Source organism: Ceratina calcarata, unplaced genomic scaffold, assembly GCF_001652005.2.
Source record: "Ceratina calcarata isolate Rehan_Ccalc_2016 unplaced genomic scaffold, ASM165200v1 scaffold39.2, whole genome shotgun sequence".
NCBI lineage: Eukaryota > Metazoa > Arthropoda > Insecta > Hymenoptera > Apidae > Ceratina > Ceratina calcarata.
Window position 1 is genome coordinate 713,374 of NW_017162322.1, and position 17,788 is coordinate 731,161.

Sequence of the window (17,788 nt, forward strand, 5' to 3'; positions counted from 1 at the left end):
CACTATTTTTAATTATAGGAAATGCGTTTTTCTAAGGCACATCAACTTTTGGTATTGACTGTATAGCCAATACATCCTTAATAAAATACACGGATATATTAAAATTGGTTTTATTTTAAGTGTATAGAAAGTATCTTTGAATTAAACTAGTGAATATTTATTGATTTACCCTGTGTATTTAATCATAGTGTGGCTCGTCTTTACACAGTGTATAGTGATCAATTGTGTGCGAAACACTGTACGACTATTCTCTGAGACTTCTGAGAGGTCAATTTAGTCCTAATTCAAAGAAATATAATTCTAATTATTTTTTACTTCAACGTACGTACATTTAATTACTTTTATCGTGCAATGTCAGCATAATCGCATACATGGTCCCAGAAAATAATTATTATAGAATACTTAAGTTCCATAGTCATCTCATTAATTATTTCTTAAATTATTTCTCACCGGCTGCGACGAATTTTGAGGGCTCTGCACGAGCAGCTGTTGAAGCGCCTGGTTCTGTGCTAATAATTGTTGCTGAATCTGAATGTTCTGAGCCATGGCGCTTTGAAGGAAAGCTCGCTGCAGGTTTTGTTGATAGGCCATCATGTCGTTACTCTGGTTAGGCGGTGAATTCGGGTATTGAGGGAGGTTGAGTCCTTGCATGCTATAAATTGGTATGGGCATGAACCCGGGGTTCATGTTCATACTCGAACTCTGAGGCGAGGGCACTTGTTGCGGTGGACTGAACATCGGCATCATCATCGGGGGTGACATCATCCCCGGCGTAATGGCACCAAAGTTAAAGCTTGTATTCTGATTCGGTATATCCATGTTCCCACCACCCTTGATCTTCTCGGACAATTCTCTGGCTGTAATCTCTGTCCCATCTGCGTTCATCATCGATCCGATGAAGTCTTGCATCGTTTCAATCCCTGTTTCTCGATTGTTAAACCTCCTTTCTAAGTCTTCGAGAATTATAGCATTTTGGGTTCGGTCACCCTTCGATCCTTTGATACTAGCCGCCAAACTCCTGGCGTCGGAGAGCTCGTCCAAATTCCCGTCCAAAACTGGCATAAACAGTTCGTCCAAGAATTGGTCCACATCCGAGGCTTGACTAGGCACCCTGACTCGCCTTACGTGCGACGCCAGGGATGGAGCCTCGCTCGTGTCGGACATGGCAGACGATTTCACACCGTATTCGCTCTTTTCGATGTACGCACGGCTCGACTGACTGCCTGGCGGAGCTCGTTTACCTTCAAATTAAAAAAAAAAATAATTTATGTTTTGTAAAACTTTTATAAGCAAATTATTATTCAAGGTAACACATTTATGAGAATTAATTAAAAAATCCATTTCAATTGGGAGCTGTGATATGCATTAATTTTTTATGTCTTGTATAATTTTGTATAAGCAACGATTACATCTTATGTATTCATTTCTTTTTTGTAATCGTTTAAATCTATTTATATAAGACTATTATTATAAGACTCACCGGGATACTGAGACTTGACGAATCTAGTCTGCGACCTGATGTAACTGCTCTTGTCGTCTTCAGATCGTCCGGTCTGACTGACCGATTGAATATCCGGGTACTCGAAATCAATAGTTAAATCTTCTTCCTCTATATTCGGTTCTGTCGTTCGAGTTATTCTACTGTACTTCCTTTCTTGCGCAATCTCGTTCCTGGTCATGTACTCTACGTTACTAACGGCCGAAGTCTCGCCAATCCTTTCCAAGCTGTGATACCGTTCGTTTAACTTCGACGAAGACAATCCCAGATTTGCTAGCTTCACCGGAGATGGGACCACTTCCGGTTGAAGTAAATTGTCCAAACTACGACTGCGTTGTTTTTCCTTTTCGAAGTATCTGTCGTTCAGGGCTGATTTCCGAGACAGCCCGGTGTCCGCCGTGGTTTCTAGCATCGCTTCGTGAGACTGTTTCCTCACCTAAGGAAATAATTAATAATTCTCACCGATACAAATTTAATTAATCTTAAGTGATATTGAATTCATGTCTTGCAACACTCTTGATAAGTATTTAAAATTTAGCAAGCATTCCTGATTGTTTGTAAAACTTTTATAAGCAAATTATTATTCAAGGTAACACATTTATGAGAATTAATTAAAAAATCCATTTCAATTGGGAGCTGTGATATGCATTAATTTTTTATGTCTTGTATAATTTTGTATAAGCAACGATTACATCTTATGTATTCATTTCTTTTTTGTAATCGTTTAAATCTATTTATATAAGACTATTATTATAAGACTCACCGGGATACTGAGACTTGACGAATCTAGTCTGCGACCTGATGTAACTGCTCTTGTCGTCTTCAGATCGTCCGGTCTGACTGACCGATTGAATATCCGGGTACTCGAAATCAATAGTTAAATCTTCTTCCTCTATATTCGGTTCTGTCGTTCGAGTTATTCTACTGTACTTCCTTTCTTGCGCAATCTCGTTCCTGGTCATGTACTCTACGTTACTAACGGCCGAAGTCTCGCCAATCCTTTCCAAGCTGTGATACCGTTCGTTTAACTTCGACGAAGACAATCCCAGATTTGCTAGCTTCACCGGAGATGGGACCACTTCCGGTTGAAGTAAATTGTCCAAACTACGACTGCGTTGTTTTTCCTTTTCGAAGTATCTGTCGTTCAGGGCTGATTTCCGAGACAGCCCGGTGTCCGCCGTGGTTTCTAGCATCGCTTCGTGAGACTGTTTCCTCACCTAAGGAAATAATTAATAATTCTCACCGATACTAATTAATCTTAAGTGATATTGAATTCATGTCTTGCAACACTCTTGATAAGTATTTAAAATTTAGCAAGCATTCCTGATTGATATTCAAAGTAACATTTTTTACGAATACAATGTGTATATCTTGTAGTAATTTTAATGTAAATTACTCACCGATGGCTTTGCCACTGGCGGCTGCGGCGGTGGAACGGCCGGTCTCCTCGGTGATTGGATTTCCGGCTCGACAGGTTTATCCATAATCTTCGGTACTGGTTTTCTTTCGAGCGGTTGGAACGTTTTTAGAACCGGTGGCTCTATTTCCTGCTCCAGCTCTCGAATTATCTGTGCATGCTAACAGAATTATTTTATTACATCAATCAACCGCGATAATATTAATTAGTATACTCACTTCTCTCTTTTTGATCGGCGGATAACTGTTCTTTCGCTGCTCCAAGAACATGTGTTTTGCAGCTGGGAACGCCGGCGCAAGTTCCATCTCAGAGATCAAATCTAAAACGTAATCGAATCCGTTGGTTTCCGTAACGATCGCGTCGGGACCTTCCAATTGGTTCCACAGAGTGATGGTCCATCCGGCATTGTCCACCCCGTGATTGTGAACGGCTAAATTGGCCAGTTCTTCGCACGTCGTCCAAGAGTCCACCGTGCAGGTGACTGTCTCGCCTGAAATTAATTAACAGATCCAGTTGTACTTCTTATATCAATCCTTTCACAATTTGTTTCGTCTTATTCCTTTAATTTACCGTCATAGAATCCCACGCTCAGAGCCATGTTGACACGATTCCTATTAGCTCTCCATTCCAAAACACAGGGAGGATAATTCCTTGGAATATGATGAACAATTTGCTGATTACTGTTCATAATTCGGTATATAGTTCTCTCCCCTTGCAGGAGTTTCCTCTGACAGTACGCCTTGTAACCATCGTATGCGTGGTCAGACACAAATTTCAAAATATATTTAAACAGAGTCGCACTAGGTTGAAACGCTGACAGACAATTTGACAACAGCAGCCATCCTCTCTCCTTATTAGCATCGTTTTCGTTCTTCCACGTTTGATTCGCAAGTTGGCACAGGATTTCGTCCCTCAGTTTCTCATTAACAATTCCTTTGTTCACTATGTAATCGCCTAACGCTTGTTCCCGTTTACCGCTCAAGTTATTCTCGTTCATAAAGCGTAGAATCATTTTGAAGATCATCAACGAGTCTGTATAATCTTGGTCCCGGGCTTTTGCCAAAAATGGTGTCTTTATGGGCTCCCGTTTCATGCCAAAAATGTGACTCTTGAAGTAAATGTTGGTGAACTTGGAGAACTGGTATTGATCGATATCGTTCGGTAAGCTATAATTCTGATGCATGGGTATCACTTGTCCTACTACTTTCAAGAGGTTCCTCTCTGAATGAGTGGGCTGCCAGTCTGTAAAAATAATGTCAACAATCTCAAGTTTGACCTCAAAATATTTATAACACCACAAAAGAATTTGAATTATGAGAAACTATATTCTATATTAATATAAAATTATTAATTACCGTCGAGTTTGCTGTAAATAAAAGCCAGTTCAGCAGGAATTTCCAAGTGATTGACGCCGGCGACGGCTCTAGAAGTTCTCTCCTGCTCCTCCCTCTGTTGTTTCGCTTTGGCGCGTTCCTTACTGGCTCGCTCGATCTCCGCTCTCTTCGCCATCTCCTCTTTCAACACCTTGAACTTCTCACGCTGCTTTTTACCGCGGTATAATTTCTGTGCCATAAGAACGCCCCTCTTCAACGCGTTGTACTTCTTCCTCTTGCGATACCCGCGATAAACCGCCTGAATCAGCACCGTGCTCCGCGAGATATTTAGGAACCTTCTCCTGGCGAGGAACCCTCTGGTGTACCTGTAGTTTTCGTTCATTTCAAATAGATAATTAGTCCGTTGTTCGGCCGTGGGAACTAATGAGTATTTGTCGCACATTTGAATCGCTCGCGTGTATAGACGATGTATGTGTGTGGAAGATATACTGAGTCAGTCTTTTGTTCTTTCAAGTATTCTTTCATGTATTCAACACGTTATAGAAGTAGTATGTAGTTTTTACTCTGTTAATATTTAATATAATAAATATGTTTAATCAAACACCAACAGGAACAATTCTGCATTGAATGGTTTCTTAATTCGAGCTGGGAATAAGAACTTAATTGTTATAGTGCATTGATAGACTAATAGGATTGTGTTATTTGTACGGCTATAAAAATTCGATTTCTTATGGTACCTTTGAACAGTTATGGCAGCCCTTTCCAAAATCAGGGCTCTATTGTATTCCAGAGTCCTTTCCAACGATTCTCTTAAGAAAACCCTAGTAAGCCCGAGTTGGTATTGAGACTGGGCCTCTTTCGGTGCAGCTTTGTCCAAAATTATGCGGCAGAGCTCCTTGTTTGGGGCTCCGCGGGGCAGATGCGTGGAAACCAAATATCTGTATCGGTCTACAAAGTGGCCGAATAGAAGTCTCACTGGGTAACCGGTTTTTCGTATACGTATCGTCTCGAGCATTCCTGTGTAACGCAGTTGCTCCAGCACGCAGGGCATGTCGAATTTCATCGGCGCTTTCTCCGTATTAGGTTTTATACACCGTACGAACCACGGGTTACACCTGAATCGATAGATAGTTAATAAAAATGATTTTAATTCGGACTCTCGGTCGAGTTTGATATATCTTACTGAGACATGGAGTCCAGAAGTTGTTGCAGACTATCGTGAAACCGAGCAGACACAGTCGGCGTTCTCGGTTTCATAGTTACGAATCTCCCATTAGGTTTGTTCATAGTTTTGTTGGCTTCATGCGTCGTCCTTACATGTTGGAACATCTTGCTGACCATCTAAAGGCAATAGACAGCCAATTAAAAATCGTACAAGCTGGCTGACTCTAATTAAAGCGGCACTTACGGGTATCTTGCTGCTTATTAATAATTCCACCACGTCCGATCGGAGCGTGTCTCTATTTTTATCCAAGAATCCATCGACGTTGTACCAAACTTGGCCAGCGTAGTGTTTAATAGCGAACTCAGCAGAGTTCATCCTCGGTCTTGAATAGAGTTCGCTCAACGCGTGATTATAGTGGCACTTCTCTAGGAAGGACAAGTCCGTCGCTTTGGGAAAATTGCTCTCGTCGTCCAGAAGGTGGAGAATGCCAACTGGCTTTTTAGCGATTAGATGTATCACCGGTAAATTATCCTATTTATCGAACAGAAACTCTATTAAAATTTAAAGACAAGATTTGTAATTATGATTCGTTTATAAGAAATTAAATGAAGGATGTTGAACTCTGGTACAGGAAAGGCGATTTACTTATATGAAAGTTAATCGAACCGCTTAATCTAAACTTTCACTCACGGTATAATTAATAGTCGTCCAGTCTATTTTTTCCTTCGCGTACTCCTGCTGTTCCAGCTTGAATATGTGCTTGTTGAAATAGAAATGCAGATTCTCGTTCGCGTAGTTGATGCACAATTGTTCGAGGCTGTTCTCGGTGAAGTTCTCGAACCCGAATATATCGAGTATCGAAATCGCCGCCGTCTGCTTCGTCCCTTTGTAGACGATGTGGTTGACGCGTGCTACTAGCCAGGAGAACAAGGAACTATACAGAGCCTTGGCGAACGCGTCCCTGGCGTCCAGCGCCTGGTCGATGTTCAACGCCGTGAAAACTCTCTCGTTCCGGGCTTCCTGCGACCAAACGTGACTATCTTAAACGCAAATCACAAATCTAACTTCTTATCCAATAAATCATCAACAAGACTGCAGATTTTTATATTAAATATGAAGTATTATATTTTTATATAAGAAAAATCCGCAATCTGAACCGCAGGATATATTTAGTTTTTATTTTATGATTAATGTAACTCACCGTCGTTTTGGTAGTGAGCGCTCTGATAATCCCGTCGGAGTTTACTTGAAGCAGATGAGCCGCCCAACGAATCTCGGCGTCAGAACCGACCTCCACGCCTTCTTGGCCGTGTCTCATCTGCTTCCGGTGGAAGTACACGTTCCCAAGGTGTAGGACACTTGCGAGAATCTTGAAAATGGTGTCCTGTTCCTCGGACGTGAATCCCAGCACCTGCATCGCTGATAGGAGTGCTTTGAAATCTTGAGTATCGCTTTTCCCATCAATTTCACAGTTACCACCCTGTGAATTTAAAATCGTAATTTAATCTTTTCACATTTAACAACATTTTAGAGATGATTGTAGGAGTTTTAGTGACCTGGTTTAGGTAAAAGTATTTATCTGGTGTTAGTAATCCGTATTTGTCCCTGAGTTGCTGATCCAAACCAGCCAAGAGTTCATAGAAGACATGGTAATTCCTTTCTTCAGATGCTTGCGTCACTATTCTACTTTTTTCTAAAAGATATTGAGTTATTCTTCCTCCTACGATTACTCCACTGAAAGCAATAATTCGAATCATAATTTCTGCTCTGATACCATCTTTATTATCAATAAACCGCGGATTTTTTTATTCAAAATGAAACTATAAATCATTTAATCTTAAGCTCGAATGAAAAAATCTTTATCGAACGTTTTGTTACTTACTCTCTGAAGTAAACTTCCAAGTACTTTCCGAAACGACTACTATTATCGTTCCTGGGCGTTTTCGCGTTCCCGAAACTTTCCAACAGTGGCGTCGCCTCGAGGATTTGCTCGGTGACGAGGTTGTTCGGCGCCCGATTAACGGCGGCCAGATACTGCATTACGAGTTTCGTCGATTCCGTTTTACCCGAACCGGATTCACCGGAAATAACCACCACCTGATTCGCGCTGGCGTTGTTCGCCGCAGTCACTTGGCTGTAGGCCGAAGAGCCCACCGCGAATAGGTGACTGCAAATCACAATTAAAGTAATAATAAATATGGAGAACAATTTATTACAGAGAGGCTCATATTTATCATATGATAAATTATGTGAAATTATAGTTCAGATTTGTTTGCCACATGACTTCGTCGTTGAGTATAAATTATTTCTCTTAAAAAGATGTATGAGATAAATTAAACTCACGGTGGCAGCGTGCCGAGTATTCGTCCTTCGTAAAGCTTTACCTGGTCCAGGCCGTAAATGTCGAACATTTTATAAGGATTGACCGCGACCAATATGCTTCCCGTGTAAGTCTGTCATTAATAAATAACAAATACAAATTGAATTAAAACAATCCTTAATTTCAAGAAAGAGATGATATTAAAAAACGTACATATATTAATTCCTTGTCGTATCGGATCTTTAAGTTCCATAATAACGAAGCTTCATTCAGGTCGCTGCAATGTTAATGGAACTTCAAGCTAATGCAATTTTAATTTATATACAGAGAATATTTAGATTGTAGTAGCTCACGTTAACTGAATCATATCCTCCACTCCATTTTGCCCGAGATCCTGCCTTGGCTTCACCCCGCTTAGATTTGTGAGGGTGAAGATTTGAGGCTGAAAAGTTAAATGAAAATTGTAATCCAAATATTGGAATTATTCTTTTATTTAAAATGGATTAGAATATTTTATAATCTAATTTGTGTTATTCTCTTTTCTTTCAAAACTATAATTTTCTCACATCGTATGACAGAGTGGAACTATTGAAACTATTTTGGTACTTAAGGTTCAAATTAATCTGTATTAAGATTCTGATTATGGAAAGTCGATTTCAAATCGCTTGTCGTTTGGTAATCTTGCCCTGACGCACACAGACACACAACCTTGTCCTTGAGGACACCACTTTCCTCCGCGCGCGACCTTGACTTTTGAACAGGAACCTCGCACCATGACGGGCCCGTGGAAAATTTCTGAAGTCGCACACCTGTTCGGGTCGCTGCCCGATTCGAGGCAAAACCGAATTCACTGCGTCTAGAGAGAGAGGTGGCGATCCTTGCCTCTCTCTCTATCTATTTATATCGTAAGATTATAGTTTATAGTTGTTTTATTAATTAATAGTTAGTGATTTCTGATGGTCGATCATTTCTTCATAGGTTCACTGGTCAAGGTTCGCTTCCCAAAGTTGGTCGTCCCGATTAATTATGTCAGAGGCAAGCGCTGCCTTTTCTCCAGACAGTTTTTGTCCGATTTTCTCGACGGTTGCGACCCGATCTCCGGAGAGAATGCACGATAAAAAAGGAAGATTCGCGCGAATTCACATAAGTCGCGAAAGCCACTCACGTGAGACTTAACCGGATACCGGGTTGCTTGAGTTTGCAATCCCATTGGCGTCGCCTGTTACGATTACGGGTACACGAAAACGTTATTGTGTACGTAATAGAAATCCCGTTAGAACAATTATAATCAATTCTCAAATTCATATTGTGAAGACTTTTCGAGATGATTTAAATCTCGTTTAATGCTGGAAGAAATCGAGAGATCGTTTACCTCTTCACATTTATTTAATAATATATTTTCGTAATAATTGTTTCTTATTTCTACGCTTGTGTGAATCGCCTATAATGGGACACCGTTGAACTAGACTCCATGCAATCGAGAAATCGAATACAATACGCGGGAGAATAATCGATAGCGAGCCGTTAACCGCGGTTCGATTCGCGTTCATAATAAAACCGTGAGCGAATCGAACGAAATTACGTTGACATTGTATTTTTTTTTTAGAAGATGCTCCGTAATCGCATAGTAATCAGTCTAACGCACTGTGACCTGACGTAACGTCTGACTTGTTATGAATTTCCCTCGCGGCCAAGGAACCATTTGCGAAGTCATTCAATTATCCTGCACATCCATTTCGTATTACCAAAACCAATTAATGAATGAAGTAATAATTTTTTTCTATATTTCTAAAAATTTGTCTATAATAAAAATTACTGATGTCTCTTTAATGGGAGAAAAACTGCTCGCGGACGCGATTAGTGGCAAGACACGCGTGTCCTTGGAGCTTGAAAGTGCAGGATAGTGTTGCAACCGGCGTGCGGTCTACCCGTTTTCGATATGCACTTTCACGCGGGTATCGATACTCGGTTCGTATCAGCCGGTGGATGTAATTTTCCGCGGTGGTCTGCAGGCCACTTTCGCGGAAGCATTTCGCGGTATTTCGCCAACTATGCGAGGCATTCCCTCGACTTTCTAGCAACGCATTTGACTAGACGCGTACCCCGTTAGCCGCTACGGAAATCTCGTTTCCAGTTACCACTATAATACTACTCGTTCCTTTTCCTACCGCGACAAACGAGATACAAGGCTGTTCCACATAGCCATTGCTCGATCGACGTTGTTCGTGTTTACCTACGAATATTTTGCACGGACTATTGTAGGTGATCACTTGACGATGTTAATAAAGCTTGTGAACGAGTTTCATACGATTGGAGTTAGAGTGATCTAGCATTATTGGTCGGGAAATATTTAATGTGAAGAATCAATATTTTTACAGTTGGTTTATGGCCGAGGAATTCGGGACGGGTTCTTCTAATATTGGATTAAGATAATATTTCCACTCATCAATCATGTAATGTAGGTTGGCGGTTGTAATAGGCAACTTCGCCATTGTTGCCGCGCCAAATTACCCTGGCAAAAAAGTCAATGGAACACGGTAAGAACGTCGACCGACCGCCCGAAGCGGGTAGTCTCGCTTTAAGGAAATGCAGAATAACCGGTTGTTCCTTGGCCTCGAAGTAGCCAACTCGCATTGTTGACTAGCTAGCGTTCCAACACGCGCGTGGACCTATCTACTCCCTTCGAGATAATAGTAGAGAAATCGTAGTTTCATTGTCGGATGAGCGGTAAATAGGTATGCGATTTTGAAGAGGAGAAACGATAATGATCGTTGTTTCGTTAAACGCGGCGATAGAACGCGTTCCTTGTTTCATGCATCATAACCGAGGTTGTGTCATAGTTCTTGCATAACTGATCCGGTCGATTCGAATATAATTTATGACTCGATCTTGCTCGCGTTCATTCAGAGTTAGGTTTCTGTTTAGATCGGTTTCATACCTTGCCGGCGATCACTGCCTGGACCGAGAGTACGTTCGCCGCTCTGTGGTATTCCAAAACTTCTCCCGGTAGCACGTGGCCGACACCAGGGTCGAACCACACCAATTCACCCTGCAAGCAAAACACGATTCTTTCATGAACAAACATTTTCACCGATCTCAATACAATTCGCACTCTGATGTTTCAAATACTTCTGCATAACGAATTAAATTCTGAACGATTCCCTTTTGCACAGTTCAAAACGAGAAACGCAAGAATTTTGTATCTCTAACCGTTTTCACGTTCCACGTCGGGCAAGTGGAGATGGAATCGACTTTCGTAGCACTGTTAGTGGATGATTGCACTTTTCTCTTCCCGGTACAGAACCCGAAAATCGACGAGGTTACCGGCGAGTTGGAGCGACAACTGATCGCGTCGCTGTACGCCCTGACGTGGCTCGTTGACTTTTTCACGTAATTCGACCTCTCTTTATTCTGTTTCGAAGATGAAACCCCCTTGTCAGTCTCTTTCGGCGATTTTCTGCTGCCCGATGGACTCTCGGTGGTGCACTTTCTCGAACTTTTCACATAACTGGGAAGAGTGGTCGCCAACCTGGTGTCTCGCTGCGTCGAGCGAAAGTTTTCGATCAACCTGCTCTGAGACTTCGATCTCGTCTTAGTTAACTCCTTTGATTTGGCTCGAGTGCTGGATCGAGATTCGCGCCTGTCGATCCCACGTACGCCACCCACGTTAGCTTCATTAACCTCGTTCAAACCCTTCTTCGTTTGAACGTCGAAGTCCTTGCCCTGATACGATTGACTCTCTGACTGAAATTCCGACTGAATTTCGATAGAATCTACCTCCTCTCCATAAGAGTCTTTCGTATTCTCGATGATCCTCCTGCGCGACATGGTCCTCTGACTAGCATCTGTCTCGTTCTCGTTTCTACTATCGTTTTGCGATTCGATCTTATTAGTGTCACACCTCTGTGAATCTTTATACGCTTTCCGTGACACTTTAGCGTATACGGCATTCTTGTGGGGGTTGGTTCTCATTTCAACAAGCGGCAGGGTTGCCGAGCAGTACGGCGTATCAGGCACCGGGTCGCGAAGGTGTCTCGTAGTAGTCCTGAACTCCACATCCACGGCCCTTTCCCTGACGCGAAGGCTGCCAGGTTTCGGGTACCTGGTCAAAGTATTCAACGACGACGAAGAACCCTTGACAGTGCTGGTATTGGCAGGCAACGAAGTCTTTCTTCTGCGTATCCTGCCATAAACAGGTGGCTCTTTCCTGACCGCGTCCTTGGTCAGCCTGTGACTGACCCAATCCTCTTTACTCGACCTGGACGCGTGTATTATCTTAGGCAGGGTCGACGGTCTCGGCACGAGGCCGCGAGTGATGTCCTGTAGTTTGCTGGTGACTGCCAGGAGATCGCAGACAGACCTGGACTCTCTCTCGTCCTCTTTGCCCCACCCAGGGTGCCTCCTCGGGAAAACGGAGGAGGATTTCACGGTGCCAGGGCCTTTCGCCTCTGAACTTTCTACCTTCTCCTCGCCGCGACCTCTTCCTCGAGAGACTGGAACGTCCACGCTCGCGCGTCTACGTAATATGTCTTGCCTGGAGACCCTACGAGCCGTCTGCGTCGATTGACCCTTCCCCAGTTCCTTAATCGACTTCTTCGCGATGGAAGGCAAAGTCCTTGGTCTTTCATGTTGATCCTTATCCATTTCCGGTCTCTTCCAACGGTGACGCAACGTCTCGGAAAACCTCGCCGGGTTTTCCTTATCTTCCTTCTCTTTGCTGTATCTACGTAGGATCTCTCTTCGGGACACAGTCACATCCCTCGGCACGGTGTGTAACGCTTCTTGGTTCGTCGGCTTGTTTTGCTTCGCACTTTCCGCGGTCCTATCGCCTCCCGGCTGGTCCAGACCCCGGCGGACGGAAGTCTGACGCCTTCTAACGACGCGTTCCGCGGATCCTTTGGAATTCGGAGCGGAATTTGTATCTGGGTCTGGGCCGGCGGAATTATGCAATGCGCGTCGAACGGATAACGGTTCCGTGCTGGCGTAGAAAGCTTCCGAGCGCGTGTTTCGTGACGAAAACCGATTCCCCGAGGTCGACGATCGCGTAGACCTGCGCTCGACTCTCTTGCTGCAGTCCATCTTGATCACCGTTCAGTTTCGATCGACATTTTCAAAAAGCAAATTGTCAATTTTCCACTCGGGTATTTATGTGTGTTACGGGATTGGTTAGCGTGGAAAGCCTTGTGAGTCATCCAGTTTTCCACTTTCTATCACGGGCAATAGGCCGGTACGTTCGACGTTTGAAAATGTTCCCAGGGCGTGCACGAGCGAGCACATTTTTATGAACCGCGCTAACGGTAACGTCATTTAAATCACAAGCAGACCATCGCGAGGCGAATGTAACCCCGGCTCGAGTTTTAACCGTGTGCCAGTTTAACGTCAATTAACACCGGGCGTGTACCAGGAATTCGCTTAGACCTGACCTTGTTATCGGCACTAATCGCGAGCTTTATTAGGCAGTTACACCGTTTCTCGTCTAACCTGTAACTGAACGCTACACCGTCGATGGCTAACACGTATCGAGGTATTATGCGCGGCTCTTTATCATTCAGAGATTTCTCAACGGTGAGATATTTGAAAGTTCTTTATTGAAAATGCAAAACGGCCCGGGGTTCAAGGTTAACAGACAGTTAAGACCCCTCCGGGCATGAATACTCTTTCTATTTGCAGAAAGCTTGGGCAAACATGACCCGGCTCGTAAACTTGTCTCTCTTGCTAGTCAAAACCAGACATGTCAGTGACCTTGCTCCCAGCCTATGCCATCATCATCATCATCATCATCATCATCGTTATCCCAACGATTCGAGCGTATCCTCTCGAAACCGAAGAATTATTCACGTATTTCCTCTCGCAATTCATCTCGGCCCATCAGAATTTTTCGTCACGTTCGGAGAACAGTTCGAAAGAGACGATGCCTACGGAAGATCATTTATCACTGAAAAGTGGTTTAAGCGCCAATGAGATTACTGGGCGACGCGGATGCTCAAGGTTCATCACGTTTGATGAATCTGGACACGTCCCGTGAAGATTTGAGACAATACTGGGTGGAATACTGTCGCGCATGTTAAATTCGTCTTAAAGGGAGTTAGGAGGCCACCGAGACGGTTACTATCGGGCACAATGGGTCAGCAGTCTCGAAAAATCCGTGCTGCTCGCGTAGAATGCGTTAACGGTCCGACTCTTCCTATGGGACCTTTTGGAAACACTTCCACGTAGCCGTCCGTCAATCCTAAACTTGACGCTTCAGCTTTATATACCCATAAATCTCATCCGTCTTTAGCATTCCATTCTCTCGAGAGAAGTTTCGCTGGATCAATTGATTCTTCCGAAGTTGCGACATCCCTTCACTATTTTCAAATCGTGCCTCGTTGAATATTCGTCGACACGTTCTTAATTAAAATCAGTGTTTCAATCGACGTCCACACTTGTAAACTACGAATATGATTATGCGGGACAAAAGTGAATAATCGAGGTTCGTTCCACTGGCATTAACCATCCCAGGAATTTCCTATTCACTACACTGCGACGCCGTGACACTCGTCCTCATCTCCCTTCTCCACCGGATCTCGCTGTCCTTCGACTCGTTTCACAAGCTAGTTTCACGTACACGGTGTATCCCGCGACGAGCATCACAAAACACACGAGGAACCCGGGCCACTTGAAACAGGGTCCCGCTTTCCACGTCGCAGATATCCTTGATCCGTCCTACTTGTTTGAAAAATCGGGGTCAAACTTAGGTACAGTCGTATCGCGACAGATACGACACTGAAACGAACGATAAGAGGACGATAGGGTTGGTCTCGTGCTATCTGGGTCTAGGGGGACTTTCGAAGAAGTGGAATCGGATTCCGCGATCCGGACGCGAAGATGTTCGATGCAACACTGGAAGTTCTACGCCTCTTCTCCGCAACAATTGCCGCGTCCAGTGGCGTACACAGTTTTTAATTAGTCCACTGAGGTAATTAGACGAATGTCCGTTCCCAAGGAACCGCTCCTTCGGTTTCCCTTTCGACGAATGACCGAAGACGACGCTGACGCGCAGTGCCCGTGGGTTTAACCGATTGCGAAGTCCTATTAATTGGCGGGGCTCTTCGCCCACTTTCCACCGAGGCCCGAAGAAGGTGCCGGCGCCAGTGTATCGAAGTGCTTTGGGGTGGAACCAAGCGTGCCTCTCTTCTTATATAAATTACGCGCTAAATACGCGTACGCCTACGTGGAGCTAGCCTAGCTGGGATATAGGCTGCGGCCACAGGCGAACGGGAAGCGATTCTCTAACTAGCCACCGTGGCGAGTTGCAGAAGCGACTTGCCGTTCGCGGCTGTCGATGGTAAAAACCGATTGTGTTCGCAGAACCGTTCGACCCGTGCCTCGTACGAGTCTATTCCCTATCGCGAGACGCTCATCGAAATCTTTTTTAAAAAAATCGTGCTTTCGACCCTTTCGTAATTAAATTTGTTCGTGGTGGAGGAACAGTGTGCGGAATTTGTAACGAGTGATTTTATCGGAATCGGTTACGTGCCTTTCGAAAAGTCATTGCGAGTTAGTTCGGAAATTTCGCTTGGACAGTGAAAGAATTATGTAAAATCGTTGTACATTCGATACTCGTGGATTGGTTCTCACTTTTAAGCCAGTGCAACTATCCAGTCGCGTAATGAACCCGGTGTATAATAATTGAGGAAGGCATCGTCGCCGGATAGCGTAACCGGGTAGCATTACATATAGGAAATTGAAGTAATGCAACGCGCGTTGCTTCAGCACCGATAATTAATGCACCACCATTTCCTTTTCTGATTATTATTGAGCGTCGTGCGGGCTTTCAAATTTCACCGGTGTTGCCATACAATTTTTCCCTCCCACCAACCCCCGGAATTTCTCTTTTAAGAGAATGTTAATGTTTATAAGACTTAAAAGTAATCTAGGCGGTATCGGGTTGTCGAACGCGGTAACCGCGAAGCGCATAGGCATTCGAAAGTGGCCGGGGTTGCTGGTACGACGACGCAGTTGCGTGTACACAGATCATTGCACTCCGACCACGCAACTATCTCCGCAGCGATCCTGACCACGTAAACATTGTGCAACCGTACAATGGGACGGGGAACAATAGTCTTTCATAGGAGAGACTAGGCACTATTTTTTAGTACTTTCTTTATTGCTCCAAAAATATCTCTGACGCGATACTCATTCGACCAGAGATCTTATGGATTCATACGAATATTGAACGAGCAATGCATTTTTTGAATTCAAATCATAAACGTTGTACATAAAAACTAAGCATAAGCGAAATTTGATGAAAAACAGCGAGAGGAATTACTTGTATGTTTTCGAACGACACATCCGGAGAGGATACGGATTGCTGTTTTTCTATAAAGTAAATTTAGCCGCGCGATACAAATGGGTGTAATTTAGTATGAAGGATTGGAGCCGACTCACCTTTTGCCACTCGGCGTGCATCTTGAGATTGCGTTAGATAACTGTCCAAAGTAAACGAGCTACCCTCATTTTGCACGGCCAGCTGCGGGTTGGTGGTATTTCCTTGCTGCAATAAGTGAGATTCTCTTATTAGTCCAATCAACGTAGCGAAATTTGTTTGCCAATCATCCACGCAGATTACAAGTCAAACAGAATCTAATTGGCGTCGATTTCACTAAAACCTATTAAGATTCTTTGGAAATTAGCAATTATTGATTTGGTCGGTCGTCGCACGACGGCAAACTCGCCACGCGTGATTAGAATAACTCGCTAGCAGGAAGCGTGCAACGGGTGTCACTCGACTTCCGGTATCGATGACAGGATGCGCTCAGAGTTAGCAGCCAGCAGCTCAAAAATTCAATCGATCCTCTCAGAACTCCTCTCGCCTCGGGATGGGAAAACTATTAGGTACGTGCCGTTTAGATCCGAAGACGTGATGCGAGTGTGAAGCGATTGCTCGTTTGACACGGTGTTCACGGCGATGACGAACCATCGGATTCCGCAGTGGTCAATTCGACTCGACCTTGTGTTCTTGTTCAATCGACCGGAGCGCGGATTTCTCTCAAATCTATCTCCCATATTTAAAAACGTGCATTACGCACATCGTGATTTATTGCACGATTTGTTATACGATCAGGGCTATATAATTTATTTAAAGATTTAGGACCATCTCTGATGGTTACTAATTTGGAATATTTTTTTTTTTTGAAGTCTCCTAAGAATAATGAACAATATTTTGCAATATTGATAATGCCTCTTCGGAAATCGCATAAGTCTATCATTCGCGTGGTTGATATCCATCTGGGTTCAGAAACACGGGAAGTGTCGCAAAGTATTTGCGTGTAGTTCACTAAAAAATTGATGCATGTTCAGGTGATTCATAATTCGCTACCTTGAGCGGGAAAAAAGGATTTCTTTCAACCGTTTGTGAAAGCGATCTTCGCGTTCCAGGAATAGCGGAACTGTCGCAAGAAAATGATCTCTTGCGCGAGCGATTAAGAAACGACAATCGGCTGTGCCTCCTTTCTCGATAGATGAAATGCTATTTATTGTTAAGGAGAAAGTATAAGCCGCCATGTGTGACATTTTTATACAGTCAGCATCGTGTAACGATATACAGAATGAGTCAATGACAGAATGAGCTAAGAATAGCCAGACAAAATAATTAATGATTCCTTCCTTTCGTCAGATGTGAATTTTTTATGAAGTTCATTGAATTAATGCAACTTTAATGAAGGTCCATAATAAAATCATTAAATCTTTAGATGACAATTATTGATTGATAAAATTTGTAATAAACAACGCAAGAAGTTGTATGAATAATTAATGTACTGCAACATTTGAGGAGCTCGAAGTACCAATTGCTTGTAACTCCAACTTGAAATCTATAATTTTACTGACAGTTAAAATCTAATCTAATCTAAGATCCTGGTTGATCCTCAGATCCGCGCGTGAAAACATCTTTCGTTCCACTTGCACACGCGTGATTACTTTCATCAATAACTACCGTGCTAGAATCATACTCGTTTATGTTACCGATAACGTGACTCGTTTGCCACCTACGACACTCGGCCGTAAACGTTTC

General features: G+C 43.4%; 1 protein-coding gene across 1 annotated transcript in view; it reads right to left on the reverse strand.

The window, feature by feature from the left end:
• The window catches only part of Myo10A (unconventional myosin 10A), a 39,921-nt gene extending 27,039 nt beyond the window's left edge, over window positions 1–12,882 (reverse strand). The window contains exons 1-19 of the mRNA XM_026814662.1: window positions 11,855–12,882; window positions 10,945–11,806; window positions 10,673–10,783; window positions 8,088–8,176; window positions 7,948–8,011; window positions 7,758–7,867; window positions 7,297–7,581; window positions 6,971–7,148; window positions 6,616–6,894; window positions 6,105–6,434; window positions 5,658–5,945; window positions 5,433–5,590; window positions 4,987–5,364; window positions 4,271–4,614; window positions 3,486–4,157; window positions 3,134–3,405; window positions 2,899–3,075; window positions 2,262–2,715; window positions 451–1,241 (exon numbers count right to left, since the gene is read on the reverse strand). Coding sequence (XP_026670463.1) covers window positions 451–1,241; window positions 2,262–2,715; window positions 2,899–3,075; window positions 3,134–3,405; window positions 3,486–4,157; window positions 4,271–4,614; window positions 4,987–5,364; window positions 5,433–5,590; window positions 5,658–5,945; window positions 6,105–6,434; window positions 6,616–6,894; window positions 6,971–7,148; window positions 7,297–7,581; window positions 7,758–7,867; window positions 7,948–8,011; window positions 8,088–8,176; window positions 10,673–10,783; window positions 10,945–11,806; window positions 11,855–12,813 — 6,801 coding nt within the window. The 5' untranslated portion in view covers window positions 12,814–12,882. The remainder of the gene's footprint in view (window positions 1–450; window positions 1,242–2,261; window positions 2,716–2,898; window positions 3,076–3,133; window positions 3,406–3,485; window positions 4,158–4,270; window positions 4,615–4,986; window positions 5,365–5,432; window positions 5,591–5,657; window positions 5,946–6,104; window positions 6,435–6,615; window positions 6,895–6,970; window positions 7,149–7,296; window positions 7,582–7,757; window positions 7,868–7,947; window positions 8,012–8,087; window positions 8,177–10,672; window positions 10,784–10,944; window positions 11,807–11,854) is intronic.
• Window positions 12,883–17,788: the final 4,906 nt, after the last annotated feature.